At 44.4% G+C, this 11,499-nt stretch overlaps 1 protein-coding gene across 13 annotated transcripts in view; it reads left to right on the forward strand.

Annotated features, from left to right (window-relative positions):
• The window catches only part of Nedd4l (NEDD4 like E3 ubiquitin protein ligase), a 324,332-nt gene extending 313,764 nt beyond the window's left edge, over positions 1-10,568 (forward strand). For all 13 annotated transcript variants that reach the window (XM_029471742.2, XM_021151067.3, XM_029471743.2 and 10 more), the window contains 7 exons: positions 1,670-1,743; positions 3,439-3,499; positions 5,499-5,558; positions 5,830-5,937; positions 7,115-7,211; positions 7,715-7,787; positions 10,157-10,568. In XM_029471742.2, coding sequence (XP_029327602.1) covers positions 1,670-1,743; positions 3,439-3,499; positions 5,499-5,558; positions 5,830-5,937; positions 7,115-7,211; positions 7,715-7,787; positions 10,157-10,259 — 576 coding nt within the window. In that variant the 3' untranslated portion in view covers positions 10,260-10,568. The remainder of the gene's footprint in view (positions 1-1,669; positions 1,744-3,438; positions 3,500-5,498; positions 5,559-5,829; positions 5,938-7,114; positions 7,212-7,714; positions 7,788-10,156) is intronic.
• The last annotated feature ends 931 nt before the right edge of the window (positions 10,569-11,499 follow it).

The raw sequence follows: 11,499 nt of genomic DNA on the forward strand, positions 1-11,499 counted from the left end.
GGGCAAAAAGAAGCAGCAGTAGCTGCTGTTGTCCAGAGGTTCAAGAAGGGGAAGGTAAAATACCTTGCTGGGTGTGCATGTGTGCTCTCGGCCACCTGACAGAGGACCCAGTTGGCATAGCCACCCTTGTCTCACCTTGTTGCCACGGCCTCATTATTTAATGTGAATAGTCTAGTCTCTTTCTTTCAAAAGCAATTCTACCAGCTTAATTGATTCTTAATAAAAATAATTAAGCCAACATAATAAAAGCATACAAAAATATATGTCTCTCACGATTCCACCACCTCAGTGAGAATTTTTCCTTGTGTCTTCCTGCATTGGTCTGTGCACGCCCACAGGTTTGCTTGTGTTTGTTTATGGAAGTAGAATGAGATGCGCTATAAAAGCCTTCCTACATCAGTAAATATTCTGTGCTGATTTAATGACTACAACAAATGTCACCTTACAGATGTTCTGTATATTTTATTTTTGCCCTTTTGGTGGCTACATAGTCTGCTTTGATATTTGCTATATAAAACTGACAATCCTGGAATATAGAGCATCAACTGTACAGCCCTGGGAAAAACCTATGTGCGTGTGTGCTGTATATGTTATTTTTCCTTTAACATAATTTCTGAGAAACTGTTACCAAAAGGAGAGAATGGATACAGATCTAGAGACCCACATGTTAGGAGGAGAGCTGACCTCTGACAGCTTATAAAACTAACAAATGATCTCTGTCTTAAGTAAGTGTGCGTCTTTCTGTCCTTTCTTTCTACTTGGTTTTGTTGTTGTTGTTGTTGTTGTTGATGATGATGATGGTGGTGATGGTGATGATGATGGTGATGGTAATGATGATGATTTATTGAGTTTTGTTTGTTTTGTTTTTTTAAGTTCTTATATTTTGGCCGCTTGAAAGAAATTCCATGAATACTTCTTTGAGTAACTTAATTTCTTGTAACAAACAGAATTCTAGAATTTGCATCTCTGGGACGATGGTTGATTGGAATTTGGATCTCTGTGGTCTTGATGGATATTCTCTGGTGTTTATTTTTTTCACCTTGAACATAATATGTTTTTTAGGGTTGGTTGGTTGGTGGGTTTGTTTATTGTTTTGGGGGGTGTTTGTTTGTTTGTTTTGGTTGGTTGTTTTATGGGGTTTTCTTTTTGGTTTGGGTTGGGTTGGGTTTTTTGTTTGGTTTTTTTTTTGTGTGTTTTGTTGTTGTTATTTTTTTGTTTTTTTCAAGACAGGGTTTCTCTGTGTAGCCTAGGCTGGCCTGGAGCTCCCTCTGTAGACCAGGCCATACTCAAGCTCAGAAATCTACCTGTCTCTGCCTCCTGATGCTGGGATTACAGGCATGCATCACCACTGCCCGGCTCATAATGAATTTCTTTATAAATGAGTACCACATGAAAATGTTGCTCTTCTTCACTGTTGCTAATGTATGAAAAATAATTAAAACCCATAAACAACCATAAAATATTCTGCCTCTAATGGTAACATCGTTAAATGCATGGGTCTTGGCACAGGTCAAAGGGTTCATTGGATACTTTCCTGAACACAGAGCCCATTGCCGGAAAATATTTTTGAATAAGCTACACTTCTCTTCTATAGTAAGATGTAAATCAGTAATAATTTAAAGAGCTTCCTGTTATTGACTATTGTTTTGTTTTTTTTCTCTAATCCCAGACATACCAAGTGGATCTGAAGCCCAACGGGTCAGAAATAATGGTAACCAATGAGAACAAACGAGAATACATTGAGTACGTATGCACGTACTTATCACATTTTGCTCGAGTGCGTGTGTATGTGCTGTGTGTGCGCCTCTGTGTCTGCAGTTGTGCAGGCATGGGGAGGGGACAGAGGTCAGTGTCCTGTCTTCCTCAGTCACTGTTCATCCTATTCTTATTTTTGGAAACAGAGACTTTCACTGAACCCAGAGCTCATCAATTCAGCCAGGTAGCCTATCCAGTGTGCTCTGTGGATTTGCTGTCTCCACCTCTATGCAGAAGGAGCACACCCCTGTGCCTGGCTTTTTTGGTTTCTTCCATGGGTGTTGGGGCCCAGAAGTCAGGTCCTTATATTCGCATGGCAAGCACTTGAGCAATTGAGCCATCTCCCCAGTCCTTTCCAAAACTGCTTGTGCATACTGAGAATGTGAACTTACTGTCATTTTGTTTGTTTGTTTGTTTGTTTTGGAGACAGGATCTCTCTATTATGCAGCTCTGACTATCCTAGAACTCACTCTGTAGGCCAGGCTGGCCTCAAATTCACAGAGATCCGTCTGCTGCAGTTAAAGGTGTGCACCACCACACCTGGCTTCTCATTTAAACAAAAGAAATGTCTTTTTTGCTTGGACTCCTAGGCTGTTAAATGTGGGAAGGAAATTCGCCCTCTCTCACGGCTTCTGTGAACTACAGCAGCCAAAAGAAAGGGCACATTATAGTAGCGTGCCAGATCCTCTTCAGGGATGGATAGCTTGTCTGAAATTCAGAATTGCAGCCGTGGAAATGTCAGATACTAATGGGGTAGAATTAGGGATTGCCGTGTGTGTGTGTGTGTGTGTGTGTGTGTGTGTGTGTGTTTTCTGTCCTCTGACTTGCTTTCCATGCTGGAAACTGAGGGAAATATTGCAAACATGCTAAGTCGATCTGATAGTTGCTGTGTCTCAATGTAACCTCAGCCTCTTGCTGGGGAACAAATGGTTGATTCCATTCGTCTTCAGTATTAACAAGTGTTAGTGTGGGCCAGACGCAGTAGCACACACCTTTAACCTCAGCACTGGGCAGGCAGGCCCTCTCTCAATTTTTTTTCTAAAATCTCAGTGTGTGTAATATATGGTATGATAATATACCCTTAACAACCATGTGCGTACCATTCACTTGCAGGAATATGAGTGGATATGAGTGATCACATCCTGACTTTTTTTTTTTAATTAAGAGATCTTTACTTTTTTTTTTTTTTTATGTGTATGGGAGTTCTGCCTGAATATATGTCTGAGTACCAGTGTGTGGCTGGTGTCCTTGGAGGCAAGAAGAGCATCAGATCCCACAAGACTAGGGTTACAGACAATTGTGAGCTACCACGTGGGTGCTAGAAGTCAAACCCAGGTCCGCTGGAAGAGCGGCCAGTGCTCTTAACCAACAAGTCATGTCTCCAGACCACCATCTCTTCACATCTGTGGAGCACTTTGATCCCCTGAGGTCTGAAATAGGCCCGGGAGACCCACTATGTTCTTGGCAACCTCAGAGCATGAATGTCTCATGATGGTGTGGTGGTGGCTCTTAAAGGAATGCAGGGCTTCACAGTGGGTGTGCCCAAGCAAGCTGATTCCTGCCTCACCCTGTTGTTCAGGGTTCTCTGTTCATCCCTCGAAAGGAGCAGCAGGCCCCAGGCATAAGAAAACTAGTATCAGTGGACGACAGGGGTGAGTAAGTGTGTGCCTTTTTCTCTCGCAGCTTAGTCATCCAGTGGAGATTTGTGAACAGGGTCCAGAAGCAAATGAATGCCTTCTTGGAGGTAAGCCCTGCTAATGGGGTCAGGGTGGGGACAGAGCCAGCACGGGCTGCTCACTCTGTTGGCCCTTTCCCAAGATGGGACTGTTCCATGACACGCTGCCTTCTTCTTTTCTTTCTAAAGTGTTCTCTTGCTTTGCTTCTCTCCATTTTTAATTTGTTTTAATAGCATTGCTACTTGCTTGCTTGCTTGCTTGCTTGCTTGCTTGCTTGCAACAAAGTTTGTGTAGCCATGCTGCCCTGACACCAATGGCAACCCTGCCTCAGCCTCCTGGGGCTGGGATGATATTGACTGGCTTCCCACCTGTATTTGTTTGTTTGCTTTGAATTTATTTATTTATGAGTGTGCACACACAAGCATGCAAACCCACAGGAGGATCACAGCACAACTCCACAGAGCTGGTTCTCTCTGCCCACCATGTGGGTCCCAGGGATGGAACTTAGGTCCTCGGCCTTGATGACCAGCACAGGCTGAGCCTTCTCACCACCAGACTTTTCCACACCTGCTCTAGAGCCATTACCTTGAATTTCTAGAAGTATCTGGAGGTAGGAGACGTGCCAGTAGTGATGCCTGCTACTGTGCTTCTAAAAATTGTGCTCTCTCTCTCAGACTCCCCGACCCAGGCATACTGACCTTCCCTACAGAGCCCTCCCCTGTGTGACTCTAAACTTCCTGTGGATTGTCCCCTTTTTATTCTCAGGGCTTTTATGTTATATCCAGAGGCCAGCTTTCTCCCTGTGATGGAATAAATGAAGCCACCACCTCTCCTATGCATAGTCTACCACAGGGGACATTCATTCCCCAGCCCCTTCGGATGGAGGGGGTCTTTACCATAAAAAGCATTTCATGTTGGCCAATGTGAAATTCCTTTTTAATAATGATATGAGTTGTTTAAAAGCAGCCCGAGGGGCTGGTGAGACGGCTCAGCAGGTAAAAGTGCTTGTCGGTCAATGCAAAGCCTGACTACCTGAGGTCAAGCCCCCAGCGCCACTGGGACAAGGAGAGAACCAACTCTTGCAGAGTTGACCTCCGCCTCCACATGTGTGTGTATATGCATACAATAAATAAATGCATGCATACATACATAATACATATAATATATATCATACATACATAATATATACATATATAATATATACATAATACATACATAATACATACATATAATATATACATAATACATATACATGCATGCATACATACATAATACATACACACATAATACATAATGTATGTTTGTGTATATATATATATATATATATATACACATTATACATACATACATACATACATACATACATACATACTTAAAGGAAAAACCCAGACCCCCTGGTAGTCATTTCCAGAGTCATTTCCTCTGTCATCAAACAGCTCTCTTAAACTCAGCCCTCCCCTGAGCAGGAAGTGCACAGACATCAGGGCCTAAGGATGTAAGCTGTGAGGGTGAACTTGGCTTTGGCCCATTTTGCACTACGTTTAAGGAAAAGGTCTGAGGTAGCAGATTCCCAGCCCTGCCCAGCTTTGGGGGAACCACAGTGTTGAGAGTCTCTTCCTGGGTCACTCTCTAACTAATGGCAGCCCAGGGGCCAGAGCCTGGCTTGTTTTCCTGTCAGTCCTAAACCAGCGCACTCAGTCCTCCACCCATGCCTTCAGCGTGCTATTTTTAATCGTGCCTCTCACACATTTGTGGTCTATGCACGGACACACTGACTCACAAAAGTGTGTCATAAGTGGCTTTTGCAATCCGACTGCCTACGGCATCCCTCGTACCACCGGGTTTCAAAAAGTGCTCAAGTGCTGGAAGCTGCTGGACTGGACGCATTCTCACGTCCTGTACAGGACTTGCTATTATTGGAACTGTGGCCACCTGACACTGCCGTTGCCGCGTGAGCCAGCAGTAAAGAGTGAGCTTTATCTGGCCAACCACAATCTCATCTGATCCAGGAAATCATTCTTTTTTGAAGAAGAGAGTGCTTAAGATGTTTTTATCTTTTCCTTTCAGGGATTTACAGAACTTCTTCCAATCGACTTGATTAAAATTTTTGATGAAAATGAGCTGGAGGTTTGTGTTATATTTTTTTACATAATATAAAGTACCAACTTAACTTTGTAAGCGGCATTTTGCATTCCCTGACACATGGCATATTGGATGTACATGGATGGAGTCTAGTGTGTGCTCTGTTGTGAGGCCTGTCTTCTGATCTGGGGAGGCTAGCAAAAGTCGCCGAGTAGATTTGTTGACTGTGACAGTCAGTTGTGGGCATTTCTAGTGATGAGAGAGTTCTCCACCTGCGTGTCCCACACCGTTTACATCTGATCAATTTCCTTGCTAGTTGCTGATGTGCGGCCTTGGTGATGTCGACGTGAACGACTGGAGACAGCACTCTATTTACAAGAACGGCTACTGCCCCAACCACCCTGTCATCCAGTGGTTCTGGAAGGTAACACCAGCTCTCAAGGCCCAGCCTCTGCGTCAGGCTCTTCCTCCCAGTCAGGGCTGAAGTCCTAAGCTCTGGGTGAGGCCCCTCCTGGGAGGTCAGGGTAGGATCACCCTCAGGCATAAGAATGCTTTTGGGCTGCCTTATCCCTATATAGAAATCATTTTCTCAACTTTTTTCCCCCAATAGCCATTTTGATTTTTTTATATCTTGCAACCAAAGATGCAAATTAAATTTGATTTACCATCTCAGGGCCAGTGTTTCTATTCTGTTGGGCTCAGAAAAGCTTTGGCAAAGACAGTAAACTAAACTTTTTTTTTTTCAACAAAAAAAAAAAAAAAAACCCAGCTGATTCCTCTACCAAAATAAAAGTTTTAATTAAAAGATTATTTACATATAAAAAGAAATCAGCCCTGCCTAGTAGCATGTGCCTTTTTTTGTTTGTTTTAGACAGGGTTTCACTATGTAGCCTAGGCTAGCCTCAAAATAGAGACTCACCTGCCTCTGCCTCCAAAGTGCTGGGAATAAAGGTGTGTGCCACTAAAACCAGCAGATGTTGACTTTAAAAAATTAAGAAATCAACTAATATGTTCTAACTTCTCAATGTCTGTTATTATATGTCATGTGCTGATGAAATACAGAGGGGAAGAATCAGAATTTTCAAAGATTAGGACTTAGCTTTGGTTTTATATTGTCTTATAGCCGATCAAATCACTTGCCCAGGAAAGCCAGGTCAGTTCTGGGAGGCACACAGATCGGGTCACAGGCCCATTTATGACTCTGGTTTCCTTCTATTTGTAAAATGTCATTGGGGAACTTTCTGTGGCCCTATCTCGTCACTTGGCTTCCCCTTGTTTAGATAAGTCTGGAACACTGCCTGGTTAGAACTGGCTTCAGGGAGACACCAGATCTCAAACGCAGAAACCTAAGCTTCACCCCATCAATGGGTTTTCTTTTTATATCATTTATTTCGGCCTGCTGGCAAAAGAAAAAGAGACCGAGCCATTCTAAGATTAGAGAGGCTGGGACTGTAGCGACTGTTATAAAGGGTGAGACAATGCCGGTCGTGGTATAGGTGACTCCATGCAGTGTAAACGAGAATTTGGTTGCCTGCCTGCGTTACAACAGGGTGTGGTATGGTATGTGCTGCATGGTGACAGTAACCCTCTGCCTCCAACAGGCTGTGCTTCTGATGGATGCTGAGAAGCGTATCCGGTTACTACAGTTTGTCACAGGCACCTCCAGAGTACCCATGAATGGATTTGCCGAACTCTATGGTGAGTATGGCACGCCCCAGAGTCCTCTGTCGTCCTATGAGGACCCAAGCAGGCAACGACCAGCCATCTCGGCCCCTCTCCAGACCACATGTACCTGTATTAGTTCCACAGAGACCCACAGAGATGCAGAACAGAGGGCTTCAACCCACAGGGACTGAGGTGGTGTTCATACAGAGACCCCCCTCCCACCCCCCTTCTTCATTGTTCAGGTTTTTTAGTTCGGTTTAACCAGATTTTTCAGAATCACCCGTATGGTTGAAAGCTCCCTCCTCCCAGACTGCAGGGCTCTTTCTGCTCCGTGCATCAAAGCTTTACACTGCATTACTTTCCCCCTGAGATCGAGCCGTGCAGACCAGGGGTTTCCCACAGGACTCACCCGGGCAGACCGCACTCTGAGGTTCCTTCTCCCTTGCCCTAAGTCCCACCACAACTTCGTTCTACTGCTTTAAGCCCATTGATACATCTTTTTCCTTTTCTTTTTTTTTTTTTTTTTTTTTGCCCAGGTTCCAATGGTCCTCAGCTGTTTACAATAGAGCAATGGGGCAGTCCGGAAAAACTACCCAGAGCTCATACATGGTAAGTCACCCAATCGTCTTGGGGGCTGGAGAGGTGGCTTCCATTGCCCTCTGCAGAGGACTTGGGTTTAGCTCACAGCCCTGACCTGGTGGCTCATAACCATCTGTAACTCCAGGTCCAGGAGATTTGACTTTCATGGGGCACCAGGTACACATGTGGCGCACATACATGTAGGCAGAGCACGCATACACATAAAAATGAATCTAAGGCTAGCCAGGTCTCAGGTGCCAGCGGGGTGAAGCCATCATGGGAGCATAGTACACTGAGCTCTGCCCACCCACAGCTTCCAGTGCAGAAGAACAGTTGTGTAAGACGTCAATACAATCTTTCCATAAAGGGGAGCGAAGCTTAAGCCATGACTTGGATGGGTCCAGTGTCCTTGTAGGTGGAAGAGTTTAAGTCTCCGTGCTCCCAGGAATCCCCCTCAACCATCTTCCCACTATTTCAGAGCGGGGGCTTCTTTGCTCACTGTCTATGAGTACAACAGTCCCCAACCTCTCACACACTCTATTTTTTTTTTTACTCCCACTTTAAATTGATTGTTTCAAAATAAGGATAAGAGACGGTGATGGTTCTCCTGCCATCAAGCCGACAACCTCAGTTGGATCACTGGGACCCACAGAGTGGAACGAGAGAGAGCCAACTCCTGCAAACTGTTGTCCCATCTCTACATGTGTGCTGTGGTATACACACATGCATACAACAAACAAATGTTTTCTTTTTTTTTTTAAATAAAATTAAGGACAAAATTCCCCATAGCGACATCAATTTAAATGGCCTTCCATTCACACAGTCTGAGTGACCCATGGGCTGTGGCACCATCATGTCTCTCTGGCTGGAGAGGGAGGAAGAAGCTCAGGGAGTTGGCTTGAAAAGAGCCACACAACACCCAGGACAGGGACAGACACCACCTAGTAGATTTTATAGCAGCTTTCAGCAAGCTCCTTCTAGTCCAAACTCAGTTGGGCTCCCATGTTTCTGCACAGGCTTTGGCTTCCCCCTTGCTTTGTAGAAGGAGGAGGGTGTGGCCCTGCCTTTCTCAGCATGGTGAGCATGCTGAGTTGATGTGAGCATCCTTTCCACCCACCGTCTCATCCTTTAAATGTTCTTGAGCTGGGTAAGAGAGAGCATTACTCAATAGGGGTGACTTGCCTTACTTGACATCTTTTGGTCACTTGCTCCCAGCCCCTTTTGCATATATCCTGATCCAACCCTCCCATGCTCCTGGGAGCAGTCTCTCCCTTTTGCACTTGAACAGAGTCAGAGAACTTAGATGACATGCCCAAAGTCACAGATTGAAAAGGCAGGATTTGAATTTGCCCCATAAACAAATAGCCTTATTTCTTGCAGAAGGCATCCATCTATATTCAAAGACCTCACTCTTGAAGGGTGTGCTATATCCTCCCCACCCCAGCTGAAGCCTTGTTGTTAAGTAGCTTTTAAAGAATGCAGCGCTCTCTCGCGCTCTCTCTCTCTCTCTCTCTCTATATATATATATATATATATATATATATATATATGAACCTCACTGATAGCCAACTGAATAGCAGAGGTGACTCAGTTTTCTGGAGCCCAGAATAGCCTGGGCTCTGTTCTAAGGTCTGCAACACTCCTAGGAATGGGGCCCCATGGAACCTTGGTCTTACCCTCTTGTGTAAGGATCTGCATATATTCATGACTGGGGAAAATATATATGTATGTGTGTGTGTGTGTGTATATGTGTATATACACATATACACACACACACACACACACATACATATACACTCACTCATGCTCAGAACACAAATAACCTTAGCTGCTTCACACCTACAACAGTTGACTCAGGCATGATGGAGCAGAGATAGTATGAGTACTAGTCTGTCCATCCTTCATTCCTGAGGTGTGCATGCCTCGTGTGTGTGTATGTGTGTGTGTGTGTGTGTGTGTGTGTGTGTGTGTGTGTGTGATGTGGTGTGTAGGAAGGGGTGCACATGCTACCAGTGTGGTCAGAGGACAACTCTGCAGTCAGTTCTTCCTTCCACTCTCGAGTGGCTTCTGGACATTGAACCAAGACTGCAGGCTTGCCTGCTGGCCCACATGTTTAGTCTGTATATGTTGGTGCTTGTCTTGCCCTTGAATCTCCCTCCCTCCCAGCAGCAGCAAAGGAGTCATGGACAGTTGGAAGATTCCTTTCTTTTCCCTGTTGGTTGTATGGCCTGTTTGGCATAGGCACTGTCATAGCTAGAATTTGGCTTTGGATAATAAAATGCGACTGTCTTTTTAATTCCCTAGCTCAAACAGCCAATGCTTATTAGCCAAAACCAGGGAGTGCTGCTATGGCCAGGAGAATGGCGGCCCCTCACCTCTACTTTCCTTTCCTTTGGCAGCTTTAATCGCCTTGATTTACCTCCATATGAAACCTTTGAAGATTTACGGGAGAAACTTCTCATGGCTGTGGAAAACGCTCAAGGCTTCGAAGGTGTGGATTAAGGAAGGCTCCAGCGTCCGGGGCACTGCCCTTCCAGCAAGTTCCGAGCGCACTTTTGCATTTGCCGAGCAGACTTTTGCAGAGCCGGTGGCAGAAGCAGTGGCCTGGCCCGGCTCTGGAGCCCAGCTTGTCTGGGCCCTGCCCAAGTTCCGCCAGGGAACCCAGCCCCAGCTCAAGTGCCGCCCCCTCACCGCCAATTCTCAACTGGTTGCCGTGTACACTGATTACATTTCAGGAGGACGTGTTCTATTTATGTTGTGCCTCTGCAGGCAAAGCCCTTAATAAATATTTTGCATACTTTCTAATGACAATGAATGGAATTAATCACGCTACAGGTATAGTATTACAACTCATGTTTACTTTTTAAAATGATTTAGACTGATTTTCAGATTTTATTTCATTACAATTAAAGATGTCTCATGTACTTGGAAAAGTGAGCATATTTTTTTTGTATTTGAATTTCATATCAAGCTTAATGTCAGTGACATTTTTTTTATTTTTGAAGTACTTTGACACTCCCAGCCTCTACTTTATTAGAATTGGAAGACGAATTTTTCTTCAAAAGCCTTCTACAGACAAATACTTTTGAAAAAACTTCGAATATAACATTAAGCATAATATTTTTTCCATACTCAGAATGAAAATAAACTGGATATTACCTTTTTTTTTGTACAAATTTAGATACTAAGTCCAGGCTGGAAGAATTGTAACATAGCATGATATCTTTGTGTTAACTTGAAAGGAATGACCCCATTGTCCCTTAGAAGTACTGACGCGTGCCATCACGCATTTAAGACAGGTTTGGACTGTCATCTCGCATCAGAAACCATTACAGTTTCCTGTTGCTGTACAGCCTCTTCTGAACTCTCTTCTCTCTTTGGTGTTCATAGAGACATTTCCAATGGCATTGCTTGATTCAAAACCAAGGAAACCAGAACCATTGATCTTCTATCTCTGTGATTGCTAAACAGTAGCCAAATAACCCTCCTTTGCTGTATCTGCGTCCCTTCCGAAGGCACTTTATGGAGGTCACATCTGCTTTTGTGTCCATTTTTTTTTTCTCACGAATATCACTCGTGGCGATTGCTCCTGCCTCCCTGCACAAGTCTGTCCGGTGTGGTACCTATCAGTTGTGAACTTGGCTGCTGGCGTATGAACCCAGATGTGACGCAGAGCCTCTGCACCGATCTTCTCCAACTGTTCTGTAATCTCTACTCAACAATAAGGTTTTACTTACTGTAC

This window comes from Mus caroli, unplaced genomic scaffold, assembly GCF_978045245.1.
Source record: "Mus caroli unplaced genomic scaffold, Mus_caroli_1 scaffold_19, whole genome shotgun sequence".
Lineage (NCBI taxonomy): Eukaryota > Metazoa > Chordata > Mammalia > Rodentia > Muridae > Mus > Mus caroli.